This window comes from Mrakia frigida (genome assembly GCF_051309035.1).
Source record: "Mrakia frigida strain ATCC 22029 unplaced genomic scaffold BDY24scaffold_14, whole genome shotgun sequence".
NCBI classification, from domain to species: Eukaryota; Fungi; Basidiomycota; class Tremellomycetes; order Cystofilobasidiales; family Mrakiaceae; genus Mrakia; species Mrakia frigida.
Window position 1 is genome coordinate 151,225 of NW_027481267.1, and position 25,323 is coordinate 176,547.

The 25,323-nt window shown below is 54.1% G+C and overlaps 6 protein-coding genes across 6 annotated transcripts; 2 read left to right on the plus strand and 4 right to left on the minus strand.

Moving 5' to 3' along the window:
* Positions 1-50: 50 nt before the first annotated feature.
* BDY24DRAFT_387978 (uncharacterized protein) lies at positions 51-4,233 on the minus strand. Its single transcript, XM_076640292.1, has 17 exons — positions 4,067-4,233; positions 3,641-3,851; positions 3,315-3,553; positions 2,967-3,183; positions 2,751-2,850; positions 2,403-2,614; positions 2,143-2,280; positions 1,896-1,960; positions 1,646-1,785; positions 1,349-1,543; positions 1,188-1,264; positions 1,026-1,094; positions 877-942; positions 707-792; positions 619-635; positions 306-541; positions 51-241 (listed from the first exon to the last, which is right to left on the minus strand). Exons 1-17 carry the CDS (start codon positions 4,144-4,146, stop codon positions 95-97), a joined length of 2,295 nt encoding a protein of 764 aa, XP_076496906.1. The 5' UTR covers positions 4,147-4,233; the 3' UTR covers positions 51-94.
* Positions 4,234-4,756: 523 nt separating this feature from the next.
* On the plus strand, positions 4,757-7,114 carry UBX3 (clathrin-mediated endocytosis regulator UBX3; the record flags this gene model as incomplete). Its single annotated transcript, XM_076638090.1, has 5 exons — positions 4,757-4,888; positions 5,148-5,505; positions 5,598-5,988; positions 6,059-6,153; positions 6,222-7,114. The coding sequence occupies 5 exons, from the start codon at positions 4,757-4,759 to the stop codon at positions 7,112-7,114; spliced, it is 1,869 nt and encodes a 622-aa protein (XP_076496907.1).
* Positions 7,115-7,370: 256 nt separating this feature from the next.
* BDY24DRAFT_387989 (zinc finger MYND domain-containing protein) lies at positions 7,371-8,919 on the minus strand. The gene is made up of 6 exons (XM_076640293.1): positions 8,629-8,919; positions 8,493-8,543; positions 8,200-8,427; positions 7,730-8,125; positions 7,627-7,654; positions 7,371-7,537 (listed from the first exon to the last, which is right to left on the minus strand). The coding sequence occupies exons 1-6, from the start codon at positions 8,746-8,748 to the stop codon at positions 7,479-7,481; spliced, it is 882 nt and encodes a 293-aa protein (XP_076496908.1). The 5' UTR covers positions 8,749-8,919; the 3' UTR covers positions 7,371-7,478.
* Positions 8,920-9,935: 1,016 nt separating this feature from the next.
* Positions 9,936-13,193, plus strand: BDY24DRAFT_50474 (ATP-dependent metallopeptidase FtsH/Yme1/Tma family protein). Its single transcript, XM_076644955.1, has 13 exons — positions 9,936-10,256; positions 10,409-10,772; positions 10,845-10,987; positions 11,062-11,086; positions 11,170-11,329; positions 11,412-11,535; positions 11,604-11,683; positions 11,761-11,843; positions 11,920-12,124; positions 12,271-12,399; positions 12,500-12,533; positions 12,608-12,668; positions 12,786-13,193. The coding sequence occupies exons 1-13, from the start codon at positions 10,176-10,178 to the stop codon at positions 13,064-13,066; spliced, it is 1,770 nt and encodes a 589-aa protein (XP_076496909.1). The 5' UTR covers positions 9,936-10,175; the 3' UTR covers positions 13,067-13,193.
* A 370-nt stretch (positions 13,194-13,563) lies between these two features.
* Positions 13,564-17,788, minus strand: BDY24DRAFT_388007 (beta-glucosidase). The gene is made up of 23 exons (XM_076640294.1): positions 17,648-17,788; positions 17,475-17,561; positions 17,265-17,397; positions 16,947-17,148; positions 16,814-16,864; positions 16,701-16,714; positions 16,588-16,635; positions 16,447-16,513; positions 16,294-16,369; positions 16,148-16,224; positions 15,989-16,072; positions 15,800-15,917; positions 15,498-15,705; positions 15,330-15,410; positions 15,163-15,263; positions 14,977-15,089; positions 14,787-14,916; positions 14,705-14,717; positions 14,503-14,635; positions 14,186-14,425; positions 14,032-14,102; positions 13,908-13,947; positions 13,564-13,808 (listed from the first exon to the last, which is right to left on the minus strand). Exons 1-23 carry the CDS (start codon positions 17,781-17,783, stop codon positions 13,638-13,640), a joined length of 2,394 nt encoding a protein of 797 aa, XP_076496910.1. The 5' UTR covers positions 17,784-17,788; the 3' UTR covers positions 13,564-13,637.
* Positions 17,789-18,361: 573 nt separating this feature from the next.
* Positions 18,362-25,159, minus strand: BDY24DRAFT_388010 (uncharacterized protein). The gene is made up of 18 exons (XM_076640295.1): positions 24,702-25,159; positions 23,640-24,225; positions 23,072-23,489; positions 22,677-22,994; positions 22,517-22,607; positions 22,037-22,440; positions 21,051-21,933; positions 20,782-20,972; positions 20,648-20,714; positions 20,520-20,584; positions 20,289-20,438; positions 20,082-20,211; positions 19,917-20,009; positions 19,815-19,840; positions 19,599-19,739; positions 19,381-19,527; positions 19,055-19,308; positions 18,362-18,952 (listed from the first exon to the last, which is right to left on the minus strand). The coding sequence occupies exons 1-18, from the start codon at positions 24,954-24,956 to the stop codon at positions 18,684-18,686; spliced, it is 4,488 nt and encodes a 1,495-aa protein (XP_076496911.1). The 5' UTR covers positions 24,957-25,159; the 3' UTR covers positions 18,362-18,683.
* Between the last annotated feature and the right edge of the window lie 164 nt (positions 25,160-25,323).

Sequence of the window (25,323 nt, forward strand, 5' to 3'; positions counted from 1 at the left end):
CGAAAGACGACGCGTCGCGATCGATCAATCGAAAAATAGGACGCGACGCGTTTGTTGTTTTAACAAGCAAAAAATTGTCTATAAGAGCTGCTCTTCACCAGAGCCATCTACTCAACCTCCCATTGGCTGAATCTCCACTGCTGACCGCTCGACCCTTCACGCTGCTTCCGAAGGACCAGAGGGATTCTCCTAGCGTCGAGACAGCCATCGAAACGGGTCGGAGGGTCGAAGAAATGGAGTCCTGAAAGAAGAGATGAAAATTGTCAGGATGAGAGACTAGAAAGTAGGTAACGAAGGGGACGAACAAAGACGTGAGGCGAAGGTTGAACGAGAGGACGAGGAGCGACGGAAGAGCTTGCGCTGAGATCCGATTCGTATCGACTGGGAAGTCGAGGTCCGTTTTCTGAGAGTTCATCGTATGTAGGTTGATCGAAGACCTGACGAGCAGAGACGAGCTTGGAGAGGACGGAAGTGAGGTGGTCGATCTCGGAGTCGAGGTAGGAAGTGGTGAGTGTCTTGAAGTCTTCGACTTTGGAGTCGTCTGAAACGGAGAGGAAGGGCTAAGGAGCTCGTCAGTGATGGAAGGGAGCATATGCTGGTCGATGGATTATGACTCACGGTAGTGGGAAGTCTCGCTGAAGGAAGATAGGGAAGGAAGAGAGGTCAGTCGACGAGGGAGGACGAGACGCGACGAAATGGGGCTCACGCCATCGTCGAGTTCAGAACCGTTTCACATCGAGCAGCGATCTCATCCGAAGGCCCAACGAAAGATATAGTGTTGTCCAAAGAAGGCTGTTTGATCCGGGGAGCGAAGAAAAGGGGAGATCAGCCTCGAGATGTCGAGAAACGCGTCGAACTTGAGAGGAGGAAACTCACAACTCCTTCCTCCGCTACAGCTTCAGCATATCTCGAGAGTGTGGCTCTATGAGTTTCTACGACGGGCTACCGTGCCGCGCAAGAAGACACAGACGGAGTCAGCGTTCATCCTTCGCGAAGTCGAAGGAGAAGCGGAACTGAGGGCTCACAGCATAAAGCGTCGCCGGATGAGCCACGTCCTTGAGGGCCTCCTGCGTCTGCAGCAGCGTCGTGGAAGCCTACGAGAGCCCAAGAAGAGAACGGAGTCAGCTAGATTTTCGCAGAGCGCTCTCGCAACAAAACATAGGGCTGGAAAGCGACCTCGGCCTCACATGCTTCTCCTCCAGCTCCGCAACCTCCATCAACCTGTCAGCAGCTCCCTGCATAGCCTTCGTCAGCCTCAAGCAGTCTACCAGGCCACGGCCAACACAGATCAGCTCTCTCGTTCTTCTCCAGCACCGAAACGAGAACGAATCGCCGCGACCAAACTCACCATCGCATCCCTCCCTCCAACACCACCCTCCCTCCGAGTTCATCAACCCTCGCCCCTCCCCTTCTCCCCCATCTTCCTCTTCGTCCGAATCCTCAGCTTCCGTAGAGTGCTTGTGCTGAGCTTTCGATCCGATCGGTTTCGAAGTGATGAGACCCAAAAGACCTGTGGCGAGAGCTCGGCGATTGAGGGCTTGCTCTAGATACTCGAACAAAGCAATGAAAGGAAAGTGTTTCAGTTTGAGGTTCGACAGGAAAAAGAGAAGAAGCGAAATTAGCGGAGGAAGGACCGGAGACGAACCTCGTTCCCCTTCCCTCGTCTTGGAAACCACTTCTCTGAGACGCTGCACCGATCGTCCGACGGCGTTGATATGAGTCGAGAACCGACTGATGGAGGAGGAGGCGTCTTCGAGATCGAGGTTGTAGGCTGGGTGAAAGATGCTGAGGGGGAGGGAAAGCAACGAACAGGACGGAGAGGAGAGAGGTCAGACGCGTCAAACGAGGAGGAAGAAAGAAGTGAGGGCGAGACGGAGGAAAGAGACAAGACGAACTTGGCGTAGAAATGAGGTCCGACGTGAGGATCTTCAGAGAAGGTCGGATACATTTGATCCCATTCCTGGGTTGAGTTTCGTTCGAAGAAAGAGAAAGAAGTCAGCCTCGAGTCGAACGCGTCGGACGTCCATTCCCCTCCTTCCTTCCCCGTCCCACTCCTCTTCCTCGCCTTCCTGTCTCCCTTCCGGCTACACTATTTTCCCCTGCGTCTCCCCAAAGCAGACCGAAACAAAAGACCCAGCTCACCTCGCACTCCTCAACCCCTAAGAACCCAACCACCCCGTCCGAGTACCGCACCACCGGATGCCTCGTCACTCTCCTCATCCATCTCTCCAAATCTCCTCTTCGAGCTTCGATAAAGTCGTCTGAGAATCGACCGGAGTACTGCGATATAAACGAAGGGGTGAGAGGGCGGGAGACGCGTCAGTTCCGTTCGCTCTCTCGTCGCCGCGTCTCTCGTTCCACTGCAGACTGAAGAAGAACAGAGGCAAGGAGGGCTGGATCACCTGTTTCTCCGGCAGTGGAGGAATCGCCAACGAAGGGAACTTTCGTCTCAGGTACGACTGCAAGGCGAGGAAGTTTGAGAAGCGTCGTTCGACGGTGACTTTGATTTCTTCGGTCGATGCTGGTGGCGACGACGAGGGGTTCTGTGTAGGGTCGAGAGAGGTAGAAGAAGAGAGGATTGCCGTGGTAGTCGTGAAGGTCGAGGTGATGTAGTCTGAACAAGAACGAGCGAAAAAAAATAAGAGGGAGGACAGGTCAGCTGCGAGCGACGCGACGAGAGGATGTTCCGAACGAGAACGAGTTGCGTCGATGGTAGGTAGAGAAGGGGGAGAAGGTGACGAGGACCTCACAAATGGTATACTCCGAAAGCCCCACGTTCGATTTCCTCTTGCTGGGACTGTGGATCTCCAGCTGGAAAGGAGGAGTCTTGACTCGCCAACTCGGTCCAGTCTGTTCGTCGAACACAATCCGAGACCAGAGAAGGTCAGTTTCGATCCGTACTCACCTCCTCGATCGGTCCTTCCTTCTGCTGCTCTGCCGATCGAAGGACGTCGAACCAAACTCACCTCAACGAAATGCCTATCCGCCTCTCCAACTCCACTCCCACCGCCCAACCTCCCCGAGACCGTCCCGCCACTTTCCGTTGACGACGTCGAGCCGAACTTGAAGTGCGAGCTTCCTCCTTTCGGTAGACTTGTGGTGGGAGTTGAGGGCGAGTGGGAGGAGGAGGGAGGGCCAGAGAGGATGAAGTCTTCGGCTCCGGAGACGACGAAGGTTGAGAATCTGATGCAGTAGCGAGTAAACATTGGAGAACAAAGGGAGAGTCGGGATCAAGGACGAAGGTGAGAGTTGAGAGGGAAGAACGAAGACGCGTCGGTGTCGAGCCGGACGAGAGTCGAGATTCGAGAACTGACCTGTTGACGTTTCTTCCTCCAGGAAGCACTCCCTCCCTGACAATCTTACTAGCATACATCAGTCTTCCGAACCCTCCCGTCGTCTGAGGAACCACTTCTGCTGCTTGAGTGAACGATGAGGGAGGCTCCTGCTCGCCGTCGTCGTCCTCCTCGTCGTCGTCGTCGTCTGCAGGTCGAACGATAGGGACGGATCTCGGAAGCATGTTGGCAGTTGGCTGGGAAAGGGCTGGAGGGGAGTACTGTTTGAGAGATGATCAAGAGAGGAGAAGGAAAGAGGTGAGCTCAACGAGCCCAACGACGACGAGAAAGAACGGGATTGAACGGACGGTGAAGTAGCTCTGAGGGATCAACCCAATCTGACTCGTAGCAGGCACGAGAGCGAGCGACCATCCTTCGGTTGTAGAGTTGTTGTTGCTGTTGACCGCTGTGGTCGATGAGTCGGGGGAGGAAGCGAGGGCTGCAGGAGGAGGGGAGGTTGAGGTTGGAGATGGAAGAGCGTGCGAGAGGATCTGGATATGCGAATGAGCTTGGACGGATCTGGGAGAGGAAGAGAGGAGGGTGATTTCAGTACGAGGAAGGGAAGGAGTGTGGGAGCTGAGGGGGAAAGAAGGAAGAGAAAGGAACGAAAGCAGGAGGAGAGGGAGGAGGGTTCGAGCTCAACAACCGTTCCTCCTCCTCCGGCCTCTCTTCCCTCCTCTTCTCCCAGCAGAATTCTGGCCCCAACCCAGAGAAAGTGTATCATCTCTACTCACAATTCATTCCCCTCCTTCTCTCCTTGGAAATCAAACAGAACCCAGGCGTCCTTTCCGTCTTCTCCCAACCATCCGTCCATCGACGACGTCTCTCCTCCTCCTCCTCCCTCCTCGTCCGACTCGACTCTACTCGCACTTCTCTCCCTCCCTTCAGACCCCGCAGCAGCCGCAGCACCATACGCTTCCGAGATCTGACTGGCTGAATCGAACGAGAAAGTCGAGTTCCTCTCTTGAAGTTGAGCTTCTCGTTGAGCTCTCGTCGAAGGGAACGAGAGCCGAGAGAGGTGAGCCGGTTTGAAGGGAAGGCGAGGGGTTGAAGCTTTCGAGGAGGTCATGTCCTGTAAAAGGGCAGGATGGGTGGTGGTGGTTTGGGAGAGAAAGAAGGGGAGGAAGGAGGGTTTTTAGGGAGGCGAAGACAGGGGGAGGGAGGGAGGGAGGACGATCGACGAGCGAAAAGCGAGCTCGTCTTTTGTTCCTTGCTGCTTCTCTTTTATGGCATAGAAGAGAAAGAGAGCCAGCTTCCCTAGATGTCGGAATCTATATAAATTCCATTGTTGACCGTTGGGAGTCGAACGAGACTCGGGCTTGCCTCACCCTCCGACCGAAATCGAGCTCACCTCTCGTTTCGCTGGCCTCTCTTTTTTCTTCTCTCTCCTCACCATCCACTCGCCTCTTCTTCGAAGAGTAGACATGTCTTCCCCCTCCCTCTCCTCTTCCCAACAGGACTCGTTCGATCAACTTCTATCCATCACCTCCTCGACTTCGGAGCAGGAGAGAGAGCGGGATCTTAGGATCCTCAGGGAGACGGGCTGGAACGTTCAGGTGAGCTCGTAACTTCTTGTTTGGGCGAAGATCTTCACTCGGAGAGAAGAAGAGAAGAGCCTTGAGTGCGTATATATACGTACTCCAGAGCTCATTGTCAGAAGGGCAGAACTCAAGAGGGTGGAACGAGACTCGCCCTCCTCGTCACCTTCGACGCTTCCTTCCTTCCCTCTCTCTTCCTCTTTCTGTCCATTCGATCCTCTCGTACTCGGTTATCTGACCTCATCGTTATTATCCTATCTTATCTCCCTATCACTAGGCCGCAGTCGAAGTCATCTTCTCCTCCCCAGCACCAGCAGCCTCTTCCTCCTCAACCCAACCTGCTCCCATCTCCTCCTCCTCCTCCTCTCGTTCCTCTGGCCTCCCTTACTCCTCCTTCTCCATCGACGACTCTCAACAATCCTCCTCCGGTCCCCTCCTCCCTCTCCCACCTAACTTACCGCCACCTTCTTCTCCAGGAGGACTGGGATCTCGTCGAACGGCTGGCTTCCGGATCCCGAGAGGGTTGAGAGGAATCACACGAGTTGGGATGGGACTCGGATGGACTCTTTACTCGATCATCTTGTGGCCGGTCGGAGTGCTATGGGGTTTATTAGGAGGAGGCTGGGGCTGGCTGGGTGAGTGACAGATTCACTTTTTGTCGTCTTTGGCCTCGAAGGAGTTTCGTTCGAGCTCACGTTCCTCCTCCTCCTCTCCTCTTCGTTTCCAGTACGAGCCCTCCCTCCTTCGATCCGAAACCTCCTTCCTCGCTCTTTCCTCCCTACAACCCTCCCACCTTCTTCCTCCTCAGCAAGACCTAAAGGTTCAGCAACGCTTATCTTCCTACGCTCCCTCGAAGCGCTCACCAACGCCAGATCGCCTTCGTCCATCGGAGAGAGATCCCTTGCTTCTCAGCAGGGAGTTTTGTCTTCTTCGACCACCGCCCTTCTCGCTGAAGACGACGAGGAAGAAGACGGAGAAGATGGAGAAGAAAGACTCGTACTCCCCGAGTTCTTTATCGGGAAATACAAGGACGCTCTGGAGTTGGCCAAGAAGGACGCGAGGGTCTTGCTCGTTGGGCTGTTCAGTGGAGTTCATCAGGGCGACGAGGTTTTCAAGAAGTGGGTCTATCTATCTGTTGTGTCTATATCTCAAGAGTGAGAAACTGAACATCGTGTCGACGTCTTACAGAACCGTCCTCACCGATCCTCTCCTCGTCAAAGCCCTGAAACGACACAAAGTCCTCTTCTGGGCTGGGGACGTTCGAGATCGAGAACCTTATCAAGGTCAGTTTCTACTCTCTTTCGCTCTCTTCATAACGTATACTGATCTCCTCCTCTTCGTTCATTATCAGTCTCCCGACTCCTCCCTCCAACGACCTACCCGTCCCTCTCCTTCATCTCCCTCCTTCCCTCCTCGTCTCCTTCCTCCTCGCGCACCACCACCCCTACCACCTCAACCCTCAAACTAACCATCCTCTCCCGACTCGAGGGCCCTACCACCACCGCCCTCTCCCTCACCACAGCCCTCGAACAATCGGTCCTGCCTCGCGTCGCTTCCATCCTCGCACGCGTCCAGCGGGAGAAACGGCTTCGCGAAGAGGAGAGGAGGTTGAGGGAGGATCAGGATAGAGCGTTCCGGGAGAGTGAGGGGAGGGATTTGGAGAGGATTATGAAGGTGCGGGGGGAGAGGGAGAGGGAGGAGAGGGAACGAAGGGAGAGGGTGGAGAGGGAGAAAGAGGAGGGGAGGAAGAGGGAGAGGAGGATCGAGTATCTGAGGTTTGCGAGAGCTAAACTCATCCCGGAGGAAACGCTTACGACGGATTCAGCAACGACGGTGATCACCCTTCGACTCCCACCCCATCCGAAACCCTACAAACGTCGTTTCCCTTCGACAACGCCTGTCGAAGTGCTCTACCTCTGGGCGGACACGCTCACACTTCCTGAGGACCTTCCACGAGCTGGAGATCCGGAAGATCCACCGACGGATGTGGGAGGTGGGTACAAGCATGAGTTCGGGTTCAGGTTGGCGACGAGTTATCCGAGGAAGGTTGTTGAACTTGAGGAGGGGAACGGGGACGGGACGGTGGGAGGGAGTGAGGTTTTGAGAGTCGGGGCGGGCGTGGTTGTGCTGGAGAGGATTATGGAGGGGAGTGGTGAGGGTAAGGACGGGGAGGGGAGTGACGAGGAGGAAGAGGAGGAGGAGGAGGAAGGGAGTGGGAGCGGGGGCGTGGAGGTCAGCGATTGAGAGAGGAGGAGTGAGATTTGGTTGGGTTAAGGTCTTGGATAATTTTAGATACTGTTTGACGGATGAGCGCTATGCTGTATCCTTTGGTTGATTGCGCTTTTTCGACGGAGGAGAGAAGAAAAGGAGGAGAGTCGTCGAACGAAATCTCGAGCGGTCGACGAAACTGCAAGGTCGACGCGTTATCTTTCCAGCAAAGCGTCGATGGTTCTGGTCTTCAGGACTCCGAGCAGCCAGCCGTCGAAGGAGAACGACGAGACAGAGAGAAGAATCGTAAATCTGAGCAAACGAACCCAAGTCGCATCCAAATCCGTCGCGTCACACTCCCTCGTCCCTCCTCCCTCTTCCTTCCCGTCCTTCCCGCATTTCACCATTGCTGCTCGAAGCACGTCTTCTTGTGTCGTTTCCAGTCAACGGCTTGATGTTCTGCAACAAGAAGAAGCACGAGGAATTGAGTAATCAGTGAGGGAAACGCGTCGAAGAGTCGAGGGGAGAGCGACGAAAGAAAGCCCAACCTTGAGAGCAGTATCGGACAGATTGGCACTGTGACGATAAAGCGACAATAGGATACGTCAGCTGAAGAACTTTTCACGCGAAAAGTTTTGAAAATCTACTCACTCGACCGCAAGCAGACATCACCTCGCCGACGATTATCTTCTTGCAAGGACCAGCCTTGACGGTCCTCGCTGCCTCCTTCGTCAGACCCAACACCTCACAACTGAACCACGACACCCCCCTCTTCCGATAGTAGTTCCGTAGAGAAATGAGATCGTCCTCGTCCATCAGGAGCTTCACCAATGTGAGGTGAGAGACGAGACCGAGTTCAGCCTGCGAAAGTCCTGCGAGCCACCCGCTCCAGAGGGACTGAAGATTGAGAAGAGTGGGACGGGATATGTGTGGAAGGTCGGTAACGGAGGGAACACTGAAGGCAAGAGTGTAGGTGAAGGTGTCTAGAAGGGTGAAAAAGCTGTCGAGGATCTTGATGTGGTCTGCGTCGCCGGCGTCGAAGGTGTTCTGAGACGAAAGAGACGTCTTCAGATTGGAAACGGCCTTGAGGAGTTTTCAGAGGTACAGGAAGAATGGCCCACCTCTATATCGCGGTCGCACAGGTACTCCATCCATCTCAGAAGCTTGTAGTAGGCGTCGATGGATTCCTTTTGAAGCTCTCGAACGAGTCGAGGTCCGGAGGGTGTACCCAGGGACCAAGCCAATATGTTGGCATAGGCGGTGAAGTCTCGTTCCGACCCTCTCCCCTCCATGTCATAGCCAACGAAGGTACGGAGAAGACAAGGAAGGCAGATGGCCGCGAACTCAGTCTGCGAAAGTCGGAGGCGACGGGTTCAGCCTTCAATCGCCTGCATCTGTCGACACTTCGACTTACCCAAAACGCCGTAGCCAACTCGTTACTGGGATGACTGAAAATCTCTCGCAACTAATGAGGAACAAGAAACAAGGCGTCAGGCGGAGGACAGGACAGAGCTGGGAAAGGGAGAGAGATTGAAAGAGATGGAACGAACGGCGGATATGAATTCTGTGGAAGAGGTCTCTGCAGGAGATAGGATATCTACTGATTCGGCATCGATCCCAGGGGAGAGATGGAGCATGCGAACAAGCGCGGTAGGAGTGGTCGTCGACATCGAAGAGGAAAGGAGAGGAAGGGAGGAAGGGAAGTGGTGAGGTCGAGGTTGGAAGGTGAGTTTGAGTTCGGACTGCTTCTGAGTTGTAGGTGGGGTAGCTTTTGGGATGAGGATACAGAGGGTTTCCAACTCTTGGTGAGAATCGACGAGCTGGGTGTTGAGAGGAAGAAGAGGGAGGAAAGGGGAGGCTCTGAAAGTTGAGCTCGACGCTTCCTTCTCCTCGACGCTCATCGTCTCCGTCCTAACTCATCCTCCATATCAGAACCCAAACACTCCTGACGTGCAGATGCAGATATTCCCTCTTCGACTACTCTTCCTCGATTTCTCTATGAGATCAACAGGCTTGAACGAGCCCAGGTCCCAACTCGCGTCGCTTCGGGTGCTCGACGGGTTTCTGTTTCACAAATCACGAACGAGTCGATTGAAGAACGCTCATGGTGATATGCTCTATCATGAAGTGGGAGATCCGAGGAGCAGCATGCTCAGGGAACGGAGGGCAGTCTACAGACGGTGTCAAAAGGGAGAAAGGAAGGTGGAGGAGAGGGTCCCTAGGTCGTTTCGTTCTCGTCGTCTTTAATTACTGTAGTGTCCGATCTTACCTTCCCTAGCGAACGAGGAAGCTCTGAAGCAGTTTTTATATCCGAGAAAATCAGGTCTTTGGGCGCGAAGAGGCCGAGCAAGCGACCTCGATTCGGCGAGCGAGCTCGTTGTTCCGTCCAACGTCGACCTCCTCCCTTTCCCTCCCCCTCTCTTCAAAATGCAAAGCCTGAGCTCGTCTGGACTTCTATCGTCGTCCATACAGGCTCTTCCATCGATATGGACAAATTCCGCTTCCACAACCTTGCCAGCAGTGACGAGGTCGTCGAGCAGAGCGTCTCAGGTTCGTCCTCCCTTCGACTTCTCCAGCCCACGTCGCTCCTTCCAGCCTCCTTCCAGCCTCTCTTGAGCTGATCGATGGTTCTGTCTCGTCCCTACAGAGCTCCTATAGCAAACGGTCTTACTCCAATACCTTCAAGGCTTCGCCTCTAGGATCTCTTTCGTCCTCTCAAGCTCGATCCCTTCGCTCCGGACCTTCCACGACCTCCTCGACCTCCTCCCTTCCTTCCACCCCACCAACAGCTCAATCCCTCCTCTTCCCTCCTCGTACACGGTCCTTCCAGCCCTCCTACTCTTCCTCTTTGTCCCCAAGCTCTCATCAAATCCGATCCCTCTCGATCCTCAGTCGAATCAAGTCCATCCTCCCTTCCTCCCCCTCCTCCTCCAAAGACGGTTCAGCCTCAATCCCCTCAGACGCCTCAACATCGACCGGAACAGCATCTGACTCGACCAAGGGACCTCTCACCTTCGACCAGAGGATCACAGCTATCGCTGCTGGTCAGGGAGCCAAGCCGGAGGACTTTGACGAGAGTTTGAAGCTGTTCGGAGAGATGATGAAGGTCGAGGACGCTGAGCTCAAGGTCGAGAACGCGAAGAAGATTGCAGACAACTGGGAGAAGCTCGGAGGATGGGTGAGTCCCGGTTTTCACTCTATGTATAATCACAGTTCTGGAGGGGAGGAAGGCTGGTGCTGGAGCTGGAGTTGGTCGAGAAGACAAGCGAATCGGAGGGAAGGAGGTGGGTGAAGCTGACCTCGACCTTTCCCTTCCTTCTTCCTCTCCAGGACCCATCGAAGAAGCTCCTTCACTCCAACGAAGCCTTTTCTCACTACATCAGCTCCCTCCTCCTCCTTAACCGGAACCTCGACCTCACCAAAGCAGTCCGGATACGAGACGACCTCCTTCTCGCCTCGCCTCTCCCAACCAACGCTTCCACCTCCTCCTTCAACGCTACCACCTCCTCAGCTTCCGCTACCTCGCCTTCTTCGTCCTCGGACGCCTCGACTCTCCTCTCTGGAACCGCTTCAGCTGCTGGAGCTCCCATTCACGTCATCGTCGATAACGCTGAGATCGGGAAGGCTGAAGGAGGAGGATGGAAAGCGTGGCCGATCTTTTGGAGGACGATTGGAGGGACTTTGAAGTTTCTTGGTGAGTCTCGAACCCAGCTCAAGCTCCTCGAGCCGATAATAAATACTGACAAGGTCGTATTCATCTGTGCAGCCTTCGCTACCGTCGCCGTTCTCGTCATGGAGCAGGCTGGAACTCTGAAGCTCGGACCTACCGCCAACGAGTTCACCGCTGGTCAAGATGGAGGAAAGGTCGTCAAGTTCGCTGATGTTCGAGGTGTCGAGGAGGCTAAGGAGGTAAGTCTACAACACTTCTGCCAGTCTCAGCTCATCCAAGCCGATGCTGACCCGTCTATGTTTGTCTTTCTCAGGAGCTTCAAGAGGTCGTCGAGTTCCGTTCGTCCCTCTCCCTCGTCTCTCAGGTTCTCAAAGAGCTCACAACCCTTTCTGACATTCTCTTCGCTCGTTTCTCTCATCAGTCAAGGATCCTGAGAAGTTCTCTACTCTCGGAGGTCGTCTTCCTAAGGGAGTTCTTTTGACGGGTCCCCCTGGAACTGGAAAGACGATGCTCGCTCGAGCTGTTGCTGGAGAGGCTGGAGTTCCCTTCTTCTTCGCCTCTGGATCTGAGTTCGACGAGATGTGAGTTTGAATACATTCTCGTTCCATCCGACGTTGAGCTCGCTCCTGTCGCTGACCTTTCCCTCCTTCCGCGTTCAAACAGGTTCGTCGGTGTTGGAGCCAAGAGGATTCGAGAGCTCTTCGCTGCTGCTAAGAAGAAGTCACCTGCGATCATTTTCATCGACGAGTTGGACTCGGTTGGAGCGAAGAGGAGTGCGAAGGACCCTGTTCGTCCCTTCGTTCTCTCGCCGTCCTTCGACGCGTCGAACTGACCTTCTTCCCTTTTTCCCCACAGGCCCATTCCAAGCAAGCCGTCAACCAGCTTCTCACTGAGCTCGATGGATTTGCTGCTTCTACTGGTGTCATCGTTATCGCGTCAGTCCCTTCTTCCCTCTCGTCGTCTTCGAACGTAGGACGCGTCTGACTCTCTCCTTTTTTTCCCTCCTTTTCAGCGCTACCAACTTCCCTCAATCTCTCGATCCCGCTCTTGTTCGACCTGGACGATTCGATCGACATGTTGCTGTTCCTCTGCCTGGTGAGCTTCTTCTCTCGATTCTTTCGTCGATGCGAGGTCTGACTTGGTCCGACTTCTTGTCTTCCCCTCTTCTCAGATGTCCGAGGTCGAGTCGAGATCCTCAAGTCTTATCTCTCTGGCCTGGTCGTTTCCCCAACTGTTGACGTCTCTACCATCGCTCGAGGAACCCCTGGAATGTCCGGTGCCGATCTTCAGAACTTGGTGAATCAGGCTGCCGTCAAGGCGAGTCGAGAGGGAGCGAAGTGGGTGGATCTGCACGATTTCGAGTGGGCTAAGGATCGGTGAGCACTTCTCTCCTTCTTTCTTTGAACCTCGAAGCACCTTCGAGGGTCGTTTGCTCGAGGCTGGGGACGAGCTTCGGACGAGATTGTTCTTCGACGCGTCTCGAAGACCCACTGCTGACGCTCTCTCCCTTTCTCTGTCACAGAATCATGATGGGAGCCGAGAGAAAGTCTCACTTCGTGACGCCGGAAGCGAAGAAGATGACTGCCTACCACGAGGGAGGCCACGCTCTCGTCGCTTTGCTCACTCCTGGAAGCATGCCCCTGCACAAAGTGTGAGTTTTCGTGTTTCTCTTCTTTGGTAAGAGGAGTATCCGATTCAAGAGATTCGTCCGTAACTGAACGATCCGTTCCTTTTTTTTTCTCCACGCTCAGCACCGTCCTTCCTCGAGGACAGGCTCTCGGAATCGTACGTCGTCTCTCCTTTCCTTTTTGCTCCTCTTCGTCCCCTGAAGCTCACCTTTTTGTTCTCGTTCCCTCCAGACTTTCCAACTTCCCGAAATGGATCGTGATTCGTTCACCAAGACCGAGTACTTGGCTCGAAGTGAGTGCGACTGTCGTTTCCGACGCGTCTCCTCTTTCTCCGTCGTCCTTCTACCTCCTTGCGCCCATCATTCCTCTCTATCCCTTCTGACCGCGATCGTCTTCTTACTTTTTCCAGTCGACGTCGCCATGGGAGGACGAGTTGCCGAGGAGCTCGTGTACGGAAAGGAGAACGTCACTTCGGGAGCTCACAGCGATCTCGTCGCCGCTTCGGACGTTGCCAACGGGATGGTGAAGAGCATGGGATTCAGCGACAAGGTTGGACTGGTAGCTCACGGAGAGGAGTCCGTGTACTTGAGTGAACGCAAAAAGGACGAGATCGAGTCCGAGGTTCGAAGGTGCGTCTCTTCTCCTGTTTCGACCTTTTTCCTGACACGCGTACAGCAAGACGAGAACTGACTTCCTCTTTCTTCCTCGATCTTCGGCTCGTTTCTTTCAGTTTAATCGAAGGAGGAGCTCAACGAGCTTTCAAACTGCTGCAGACGAACCGAGAGGCTCTCGACAACGTCAGTTTTCCTTCTCGTGTCTCGACATCTCTCTCTCGTTCTTCTTTCTTTCAATCCTCCGCTGACTTGACTTCGCCTTCTCTTTTCTTGAATTTCTCAGCTCGCCAACGCCCTGATCCGATACGAGACGCTCTCAGGAGAGGACGTTAGAAACTTGTACGACGGGAAGAAGATTGTTCGACCGGACGATGTCGATGCCCTCGGAGGGCCGAGTATCTAATGTCTTGACCATTGTGCGAGTGTAGCGTCGAAAGAGGGTTCAGCTTTATCCTTAACCTCTGACAGCGCAGAGGGATCCGAAGAGTTTGCAGGAGGGGAAGTCGCGTCGCGCTCTGCTCCCCTTCCTTCCTTTCTCGTCCACCATCCGCCCAACTCCTCCGACTCGAGACATCAAGGAAAGAAATTCGTCACATATAGATACAAATGTACAAAGCAAAAATTAACCCTCCCGAACCCTCGTCAAATCAATCCTCCTGCGACACCAAACTGTCGTGTTCCTCGTCCTCGAACTTCCTCCACTCCTCAAGGACAGCCTCCGACCTGATATCTCGACTCGAAGCACCGACGAGGAGTCTAAACTTCCCCTTTGGTTTGATCCAACGTTGAGTGAGGACGTCCCAGATGCTGAGATCGTACTGTGCGAAAAAGAGAAAGAGAGCGACGCGATTCAGAAAGAGCCGAGATCAGCATTTGGACCGGGAAACGAGAGATATGATGAGCTGGAAGATACACACGTAGCTGAGCTTGAAGTTCACGAGCTCGAGAAGTCCAGGCCTTGGTGGTAAAAGAGACCAGAAGCCAATCAGGGCAAGTCATTTCGTTCGTTCGTTCGACCACAAGCACAAGATCTTCACTCACTGAACGTAAATCCTCTCGAACCCCTTCAAAGCCTTCGGAGGCTCCCCACAATCCTTGGGGAAAGCAACGTACTGGAGTTCATACAAGAAGAAGGAATTGGTCAGCCAGTTCCTTCGACTCTTCGTCTTCCCGACGCGTCTTGGCTTCGACTCACCAACTGAACGACCTCATGCCCAGCTACCGCCCCCTCGTTCTTCACCTCTAGGTTTATCTCCCATCTGGGCTCATGAAGCCACTCTCGAATCGAAGATCCTTGACCTCGATCGATCAGATCTCGTTCGATTTCGTCTTCAAGGATCCGAGTCTTCGTGGGAAGAGAGCGTTGCCAGATTGGGCTGTAGGTGAAGGAGGTGTAGGAGAGACCGAAGCCAAACTCGAAGCGTGGAGTGATGTTCTGCGAGGAAGAGAAGAAGCGAAAGCGGGTTTAGACGGGGAAGAGAGAGAAGGAAAGAAGAGAGAAGTCGAGCGGACCCTTGAGTCGAAAGCTCGATAATCCACAAGAAGGCCTTCCGAGTACTCGGTTTGGGGGATGGGCCAGTCGTCAGTGTCGTGCTCGATCTTGGCGGGGTAATCCCCATCTCGTTTGGCGATCGTGTAGGGGAGTCTTCGGAAAGAAAAAATACAATCAGTCGACGAAACGAGTCGGAGGAGGTGCCCCCTGGTTCGAACTCACCGACCGCTGGGGTCTACAGCGAAGAAAACGAGCCGGTTCAGCTCTGGAATTTAGGCAGAGAACTTTGACGAATCGAACTCACTGACGTCCCCGAAAAGCACATCTGCCAGCGCGTTCCCCACCTCCTGTCCTTGAATCCCAGCCCAAAGAACTGCCTTGACGTTCGGATGATCGATCCACTTCTCCATGTTGATAGGACCGACGGAGTGGATCTAAAAAGAGAGGCGTGATCAGCTCGGAATTCGAAGAGAGAAACGGAGAGGGAGACTCACGACGACGATGGTGTTTGGGTTCGAATCGGCAACAGCTAGGACGAGATCAGTTCCGTTGTGCCATGCTTCAAGGTCCGGTCTGTCTCCGATTCCATAAAGATCTCCATTGGTAGCTTCAAGAAGAGGAAAGAGACAGTCTGATCAGCTCGAAATCTCGACGCGTCGCTCACTCTCTTCGAAGCTCACCCTCTCCAGAATCAGCCGACAAGAAGACAACAGCGACCTCCTTCTCGCTCGCCAATCTCGCTGCTTCGTTTCTGTCGTAGTCATCGAGGAACCAAGATAGACTGAACAACGAAAATTGAGTCGGTCAGCGTTCGGACGACAGGACGAAGAAGTCGAAAAAGACTCACTCGATGTGCTCCTTCTTCGCTCTTCGTTGGACAGCACTCAAAGGATCAATAAGGTAAGGGAAGTAGCAGGTTCCAGATCCCCTGAAGAGAAGAGTGAAAGAAGAGGATTCAGCCACGCGGCGACCACGAGATTTCTTGAAAGGCACGAGGGTGAGACGAAAGACTTACCATCCCATGGCAAGCACTCCTGTCCTGTCCGAAGGTGTGATAAATCGATCGTGGTAGTAGTTGGGTCCGAGAGGAGGAGGACCAGCGTCCGAGCCGATCAGAATCAGGGAACGAGGTCGACGAAGTGGCAGGGTTTCGTTGAGGTTCTTGAGAAGGACGTGGGAAGCTGCTCCGATTTCCCGAATGATCTTCCAGTGATCGTGTTGGACTAGTGACGATGTGATGGGCGAAGAAGGGACGAAGAGGAGCGGGGAGATATCAGTCTCGAGTCGTTGTTTTCGACGACATGAGGACTTAATTACCATCAACGTGCTTGTTGTGTACCTGGTCTTGCTCGTCGAAAGCGTTGAAGTTGACCTCGGGAAATCCTTTATCTTGACCAGTGAGATACCAGGCTGAGAGGACTCGAGTGGCGAGATCCTGACTCGAGGAGAGGATTCAGCTTTGGAGACGCTCGACGAAGTCGTCAGATGGAAATCGAAACGACTCACATCGACTCTAGATTGGTTAACGGTACCGTTCTTGACAGCCTCCACGATGTTCTTTCCGAAGTAGTCTCCGATCGGTACAGGCATCTGTGGAAGCAAAGGGAGTGAAAGTCAGTGCGAGGGGAGAGACGACACGCGTCGAAATCGAGGAAACGAACTCACGTCGAGACCAGCATTGCAAGCTGCTACTCCGCTCTGGGTTCCAAAGAAGTCGGACAGGACATATCCAGGGAAGCCGACTAAATCAAGAAAGACTTCGAGTCATCGATCGAAAAAGACGAGAGAGAGAGAGAGAGGAAGCGACTCACGTTCTCCTTTGAGAATGCCGTTGAGAGTCTTCGAGTTTTGAGTAGCCCAGCTTCCGTTGAGTCGATTGTAAGATGCCTGAAAAGGACGAGGGATTTGATTAGATTGAGAGAACGATACTCGAAAGAAGAACGAATCGAAAGAAGACGGCTCACCATCACCGACGCAGTGTTGGCTAGAACGGCTTGGAGGAACGGAGGAAGGTAGATCTCGTGCTGAGTCCTGACCAAGTATCAAAACATTCAGCTTTGGTGGTGGGGCTCGAATTCTTAGGAGACAGAGAAGGAAGAACGGACCTGTCGTCCACATTCGAACTGATCCGTCCCCTATCACGCTCTTGCTCGCTATCCAAATCGAGAAGAGGCTAGTCAGTGGAGCCCCAAAGAGACTAAACATTTGGATGCCTTACTTGTTGATGAAGTGCTGAATCAATCGAGCGGAGGAAACGCCGAGAGAGGAAGCAAATCAGTCGCGTCGAAGCTCTCCCCTCCCCTCCCTCCATCCCTTGAAGAGGTGACTCACCTTCACGTTACACTGAACTCCTTTGCTCTGAACTCCGACGATCGTTTCGTACTACGTTCAGCCCCAAATCTGGATCAGCTCGACTCTCGATGCGTCTCCTCTCGTCCTTGAATCTTCTTTCCAAGCAACTCACAGTAGCTTCTCCAGCAAGATAGGGATCCCCACCCCAGCCCTCCCAGTTCCTCCCAGCCCAAGGTGTTCTCTGAAGGTTCGTCATAGGTCCCAAGTAGACGTTGATTCCCTTCTCCCTGTACTCGACTCCGATGGCTTCGCCTCGAGCTCGAATGAGAGAACGGTCGAAGGTTGAGGCGGCGTTGATTCCTGCTGGGAAAGCTCTGAAACCAAAATAAGTAGTGGGATATATTCAGTATTGAGGCAGCTGAAAGAGATAGTGATTCAGAGAAGGGATAGGAAGACCCAGCGGAGGAGGAGAGCTCGACTCGGACTCAACGACACCAAATCTACTGCCCTAACTCCAAGAGGCCCATCATGGATACACAGTCCTTTGAATCCGATCCTATCGATAGGTTTGATAACTCCAAAGCACAATCCTCCAGGCCAACCGTTCCCCGTTCCCAGGCCAACTTCGAGAAACGCAAGAAACCAAACGAAGGAGATGGTGAGCTCGGTTTCGATTCGCTCCCCTCCCCTTCTCGCTCACCTTTCTCCTCAAGCGTGAGCTTCTCCACATCCTTCTTCGCTTTCTTGATAGCAGTCTTCCAAGCTTGGTTGATGGGGATTTGTTGAGCTGAGAAAGAAAGGAGACGAAGGATGTGAGCGAAGAGGGAAGGAAGGAAGTCGGAGGGAGGAGGACGAGGCAAGCTCAAGCCTCACGAGAAGGATAGACTGGGGGAGACTCAGGGAATCGATGCTTGGGGTTGTCGTCGGTTTCGTGAAGCTGGAAGGGGACCTGTTTGGCTAGAGTGGCTCCACTGAAGAGCAGCAGGAGGAAGAACAGGCGGGAAAGCATTGATGGGAGATGGGAGGAAGGACGATGAAGGTCAGACGGTCGAGGTTGGATGAGAGGCCTGCGGCCGGGAAGGTTAGTCTACCGTCGCGTCGCGTCTTGAGGGTGGGGGGAAGAAGGAAGTCCTTTCGCAGAGATCAAGATAGTAGAGTGCGAGTCTGATCCCGAAATCGTCTTTCACCACCATGATTCGAGCTCTTCTCGATCTCAGAGCTGACTGACTCTTTTGATTGCTCTGTGCCCCCCGTAGCAGCGTTCTCGAAGCGGCCGGCTCTTTTTATCAATGCATGCTCACCCATCGCTTGTATAGACGCTTATTTCCTCGTTCTGATCTCCTCGATTAGAGACGCGACCCGGGACGGAGATCTTCTCGACGCGTCTCACTCCTCGGTTCAACTTTTCTCTCCAACGCCTTTTGATCAGCTGTCACTCAAGCCGTTCTCCTCCTTCCGAGTCCAGCTGTAGAGTTTGCTGCGCCTCATCTGCACGAACCGGACGAGGATTTACAGGCGAGCGTCAACCGCCAAACCTCCGAGCTTCGACACGGTCTCGATATCTTCTTCCTCTTTTCGAACTGGAGATTCGCATGGAGAGAGTCATGAATCATCGTGAGCTCGCTGGCACAAGCAAAGAAGAACAGAGAGAGAGATAACTAGGTAATAACGGAACGGAACGAAGAAACGAGAACGGGGATATAGAGCGAGCAATGATTTTAAGGGAGAAGAGGAGGAGACGCGACTCGACGAAAGGGCAAAGCAGATTGGAAAGGAGAAGAGAACGAGCTAAGACATTGACGAGCGAAAGCCGAGAGAGAGTAGAGAAAACCAAAATACACCAGTAGTAGATCTCGCATGTAAGAAGCTGGGAGAATGAAAGGAGAGGAGAGAAAGAAACGAGCAAAGTCTAATGACGGTCGTCCGACGACGGAGGGATGGGAGTGTGATTTTCCGAATTTCGGTGCTTCTTGCTCGTGAAGACGGATCCTGCTCTCGAACGTAACGAGTTGAGGGTTCCACTGCGACGACGGCCTTGAGGCTGACCTCCTTCGGCTCGAAGCTGCTGCTGCCGCGTTTGAGGACGGCTGAGGTTGCTGAGACGAGATTGTTGTCGGCTGATTCCTGCGACTCCTCCTCCTTCCTCGGCAGCAAAGTCAAATCCGGATCGAGCACCAGCTGGACATATGAGAGAAAGGCGGGAGACGGGTCAGCGGGGAGAGAACAACGAGAGGTAGAAGATAAAAGAGCGGGAGGAGAGAAGAGGAAAGAAAGACTCACCAGGCGTTCGAGCTCCCGTCGACATGTCGATCTCCGACCCCAACCCTGTTCCAACTCGTCCCAGAGGTCGCATCGAGGTCATCGACGATCTTGGCTCGGCCTCGTCGAAGCGATCCGCCTGGAAGGACTTCCGAGGTTTTTGGTAAGAGGGCCTCGGTTCGTCCTGCAGAGGCACCGCTCCGATTTCATTCGCATCCTGCCAGTTTCGTCCGAGAGCGGGATGGTTTCGGATGTCGAGATTGGGATCGGATTTCCTACGAAGGAAGAAAAAGGAAGAGTCAGTTCGAAGAAGGACAAGAGGAATCAAAGGCAAGGAGAGAACGAACCTGATGACCTTCATCACGTCGATATCTGTAGGAGCGTAGATACTCTGGTAGCCCATGAGGAAGTATCGAGGGAGGAGGGAGATGATGGTGACGAAGATGATGCAGAACCAAAAGAGAGGGGAGGTGAAGAGGAAGTCGTAGTTTCCGCTGAAGAACGAGGCGAACGGCGACGGTCAGCCCTTGAATTCGACTAGGCAGATAGGAGAACGAGCACTCACTAGATGTTCGTAACCAACAGGTTCGGGGGAAGAGCCGAGTAGACGAGGGTGAAGAGGAATCCGAGAACGGGACCGATCAAGATGGCGAACCAGACCCATCCCGTCCAGGCGTGAGTGGTGATGGCGTGGAAGGAGTTGCAGCTAGATAGATCGAAGAGAGGCAAAAGCGATGAGTTCGAATCATTGAAGAGGAGGAGAGGGCAAGGGTCGGCTTACACCAAGATCGCTCCCATGACCATCGTCTGTTCGAGGAGAGAAAGCAGAAGAAGGTCAGCTCTCTGCGTTGCGACAGCGATACGAGAAGACGAAAGAACTCACCGTCGAGAACTCGTACATGAAAATGTCGTAACCATCAGACCGAGCGGTGGTAGACATGTAGGCTTGGTTGCAGAAGAAGAAGATGACGGCGGACTGAGGAAAGGAAAGGAGACGCGTCAGTTCTCGTCGTCGTTGAGTTCGGAGACAAAGAGGAGCGGAACTGACCTGAACGACTCCCTCCGAGATGAACTCGAAGTATTTCATCATTCCAAAGTAAATTCCAGCTCGCCCGTAGCGGTAGAGCTCGGGAAGTTCCATCAGGATGTCGTGGTCGAGATCTCGGTCGAAGACTCCCCTGAAAAGCGACGAAGGAAGATAATTCGAGTCAGTCGACTGCCAAAGGGAACGAAAATAGCAGACGAGGAGGCTCACATAGCGATAACGGGAGCGAGGGACCAGACGACGTTCCAGAGGAGGAGGTAGACGTATTCGAAGACGTAGGTCGAACTCCAAGCACAGTAGATCTGGAAGAAGAAGAGCACTCCGACTCCGATAATGTTCTTGTAGAAGAAGTTGAGAATCCTGACGAGGAAAAAGGAACAGAAGGAAGAGGTCAGTCGAGAAGAAGGAGAGGAGAGAGAGTGAGAAAGAAATGCGACGAACATGTTTGAGTTTCGGACGTAGGACCAGTGACCGTGGACGAAGAGCAGACGAGTGAGGAATCGGAACTGCAATATGGGAATGTAGGTCAGATAAGCAGAGATAGAACGAAAGAGGGAAGGAGAGCTCACCTGAGCGATCGCATAATCCGAAGAGTTGACGGCCTGCAGTCCCTCCTCTCCCGAGATTCCGACTCCGCTGTGAGATCAAAAGGCAAGGGTCAGTTGATAGATCGACAAGAACGGAGAAAGGAAGCTGAACTCACACATCAGCAGCCTGAATCATCGACACGTCGTTGGCTCCGTCTCCGATGGCGAGAGTCATGACTCGAAGGTTGTCCTTGATGAGGTGAACGACCTGAGCCTTCTGAAGAGGCGAGACTCGGCAGCAGATGACGGTGTTGCATCGAGTCGAGAGTTGAAGGAGGAGATCCTCGGTCCAGTCTTCCTCGAAAGCCTACGACGAAGAAAGGAGGTCAGCTCGAGAAGAGAGACGGACGCGTCAATTCTTCGACGGAACTCGACAAAAACTCACATGAGTAAGAGCAGCACCCTCAATGACGAGCGAGAATCCTCCAGGTCGATCTCCGTTTCCAGCTCCGACCAACGACGAGACTCCAGTGGCGGTCCTTCGAAGCTGGTGGGAGGATCGACGACGCTGGCTGGACGGTCGAGGCTCGGTTCGTTCGAGGGCAGGAGGGTGGAAGTTGACGTCCTCGACGATCTCTGGACCGAAGAACTGCTCAATGGCGGATCGCATCTGGTCGTAAGCCGAGTTGGGGGTTCCGTAGGCTCCTCCTCGGACGATGATGAGGTTCGAATCCCTCGAGAGAAGGTTGGTGCTGTACCCGATGGCGATGGCGGTCTCGAGCTTGTCTCCGGTAGCGACCCAGACCTTGATTCCAGCTCGTTTGAGATCGGCGATGGCTTCTGGGACTCCGTCCTGGAGTTTGTCCTCGATGGCGGTGGCTCCGAGAAGGAGGAGCGAGTGTTCGATCTTGGCTGAGACGGCTCCCATCTTCTCCTCTCGACCGTCGAGCGAAACTGTAGCCTCGTGGAAAGCCGCCGACCATTCGGCGTACTCCTGCTCGGGAACGATCCTGTATCCGAGGCAGAGCGTTCGAAGTCCCTCGTTGGCGAAGTTCTCGAGATCCTGGTTGGTCTTCTGCTTCAGCTCCTCCTTTCCGGGTGCGAGTCGCTCGAAGATGACGTTGTCGGCTCCCTTGACGAGGAGGAAGATCTTGTTGTCGTCGTCCATCTTCCTGAGAACGACCGACATCCTCTTCCTGGCCGACGAGAACTCGAGGACGTTGAGGAGCTCGTACTCGTCGATCTCGTCGCTAAAGGGAGTTTGAAGTCGGAGGATGTTTCGATCTCGACCTCGGAAGACGAATCCAACGTCGGCGGCGGCTTGAACCCTGAGTACAGGAGAAGACGAAACGGGGCGAAAGGGAGGAGGTCAGCGAAACGTTCGAGACGCGTGGAGAACGAGAGCGAGCGGGAAGGGGACGAAGAACTCACAGAGCAGACTCATCGGGAGATTGAGCCATGTACTCGATGACTCCGTTGGCGTCCTCGGAAGCGAGAGCGGTATGGCAGAGGGCGAGGGTAGCAAAGAAGGCGTTGATGTTGGTCGACTGTTCCGAGTCCTGGTTTCGAAGATCCGAGGAGAGATGCTCGTCGTGGAAGGGAGCGAGGACCTCCTTGGGAAGCTTGACTTTGGCCTTGGCGTCGGTGTTGGTCTCGTCGGTCGTCTTGGATTCGTCGTCGGGGTGAGGAGTGGTGATCTTCTTGAGAGGACGATCCGAGGAGGAAGGAGACTGCTCGATGTCGACAGCGGTTCCGTCGTTGCTCTCCTTGGTGTCGCCGTTGGGAGTCGAATCGACGATGATGCCTTCGGGGATCTTTCCATCTCCCTTGTAGACCTGGGGAAGGAAGGAGAAGAAGAAAGGAAGGTCAGTCGACGGAAAAGAAAGACGAGAACAGAGAAGGGAAGCTCACCTGTCCGGCGATGGAGCACTGCTGGAAGACCATGGCGTTCTGAGTAAGAGTTCCGGTCTTGTCACTGAAGATGTACTCAATCTGTCCGAGGCTGAAGAGTGGAAAGATGAAGAGGTCAGCGTTCGTCGCTCGAAGGGAAAGGAGAGGCCGTCGAACTCACTCGTCCGACAAGTTCCAACTCCTCGCCAACGTTCTCGTATCCGACTGCCTGTGCCAGATCTCGTCGTCCCAGTAGATGAAGAGAGCCTGAGCGGTTCGAACAAACTCGATGGAGATGTAGAGCGAGATGGGGACGATGTTTTGGAAGGTGATGAGGGAGTTGAAGAAGGTGACGAGTCCGTTGAACGAAGGGTTGTCGTCCGGCGCGTCGTTGTAGAGAGTCCAGTAGGCGTTTTGACGGTACCAGGTAACCTCGTTGAAGTAGTCGACGATCGCGCAGACCATGGCGGCGACTCCGAGAAGCATGAGGGAGAAGAGGCTGAGGCAGAGGACGAGAGAATAGACGCGTCAGTTGAGGAAGAGAGAGGGAGGGAGAAACAAACTGGAAAGACTCACACTTGAGGGTTCATTTGCCTTTCGACCTTACTCCTCTTACTGGGAGTTCCTCCAGAGTTCATGATGATCTTGCTATCGGCTCCAGTGAAGATGACGATTCCGATGACCCAGGCGGTGTTTCGAAGGACGCAACCTCGGAGGAGAGTCGTCTCGAGGTTGATGGGGTGTCGGTGAAGTTCTCCGGCTCCTCCTTCGGGAGCTTCTCCCTCGACGACGACGGCGGCGTTGAGCCTGAACATGTTGACCTCGGCGGCTTCGCAATCGATTCGGAATCGGGCGGTTGAGCAGGAGACGGCGGATCGAAGGTGAGCGAGTTCGGGGACGGCGTGTCGAGACTTGAGGTTCGTCTCTCCGTCGAGGTTCTTGGTCTCGATGTAGGCTACGTCCTCTTCCTCGGAGGTAGAGCAGATGACGACGTCTAGAGGGAGAAGAGGAAGGAGGGGAAAGAAGGAAGAAAGAGGAGATAAGAGGACCGGAGAGTTCAGCGACCTCGAGTCGAGCTCGAGCGGCGGCGGCCTGAGCCTGCCTCAACTGAACGAAAGAAAAAAGGAGACTTTGAGCTACTCACCGGCTGGGAATCCCTCGTTGTTGTAGATCTTGATGAAGTCTCCAACCTTGACATCCTCCCACATCGTCCTCCTCCAGCCCAACTCTCCAGCAGCCTCGTTCTCTCCAGCCTCCTTGTCCTTTGAAGCCGTATCGGGGATCGGTCCAGCAGCGAGTTCGCTCTCCCTCGTCCTGATCCCGGAGAGATCCTCCCCTGGAAGCGTATCGGTCCTCCTGAGTCCGTCCTGATCCGGTTCGACGGTGTTCTCGTCCTGGACGATCTGTCCCCACCCAGCTTCCTCCTTCCTCCTCGCCTCCCTTTTCGCCTTGCTCTGAGGAAGGGAGACTCCCTTGACGAAGGTCTTGGCCTTGGGAGCCATAGCGTTGTGGTTCTGGTAGTTTCCTCCTGCGAGAATGTGAGAGACCGAGTGGTTGACGCGTTTATCGGACTGATGTCGCTTGATGTCCTCGTAGCCGTCCTTTCCTCCGGTGATGGCGAGGACGGCGAGGAGAGGGAGAATGACGAGTCCTGGGGAGATGGTAGAGAACTTGGGGAAGAACTGGAGGATGGCGATACCGAGGAAGAAGATGTTGGCGATTCGACGGAACTGAGAGAGAGGGAGGGGAAGGAAGCAAGAGGAGGGAGGAGGACGTCAGTCTTGGCGAGCTCGAGAGAGAAAGAGAAAGGAAGTGATAAGGGAAGCATAGAGGAGATTCTGAGCAGATGGCGAAGAGCTCTATCTCGCATACATGGATGCAAGATGAAAAGCTGCTCTACGACGGCTTACGGAACTCGAGAGGGACGCGGGCGCCTGAGGATGAGCTAAGCTTCTCCCTCGCGTTCTCTCCTCCCTCCTCCGCTTCTCTCCTATGGACGCGACGGAGACGAGTGCTATACCATCCAGAGCTCTACCGGTTCTAGTACGATGATCGTGACTTTACTCCAGGAAGACCAGGAGGAAAGAGAAGGGAAGAAGAAAAGAAACGAGCTCCTCTCTTCGATTGTCTCCTCCTCCTCCTTTCCTCCCTCCCCTCTCTTGCTCCCTTCCTGCTACACTCCCAAACAAAGAGAATTGGAACTCACCTGTTCGAACAAGTTCCTGGGTACGAAGGTGACGACTGTATATTTGGACGTGATGGACTGGTTGGTAGCGTAGAGGTTGACCTTGGGCACCTTTCCCTTCTTGTCGAGCATGGTCTCTGGGAGGAGGGTGTTGACGTAGATCGACCGAGGTTGAGGAGCCGAACGAGCTCGCTTGAACATCTTCTCAGGGTTCACAGCATTCTTGAACTTCTCGAAAGCAGCAGCCGTCTTGGAGGGCTTGTAACGAGGAGGCATCGCGAGAGGGAGGGAGGAGAGGAGGGCGGGAAGAGGAGGAGAGTGGAGGGAAGGCTAGAGGAGGAGGAGGGCCCTAAGCGAGGAAAGAAGGCGATGCCTTTCGCTTCTAGGGGGTGACGTTTGTGTATACGGGAGAGAGGGAGGAGAAGAGGCCAACGAGACCGAAGCGAGGGAGGGAGGGAGGGAGGGAGGGAAAGGGATGCTGGTCGTTGAGAGGTGAGAAAGGAAGGAAGGTTCGAAGTTTGGTCGGCGATGCTGAGGGCTCGAAGCTGACGCATTCTCCGGCTTCCGCTCTCGAACAACACAGGAAAAGTTTTCTTCATCGTCGAGTTCATCGCTTCCGATATCTACATCGACGCGAAAAACT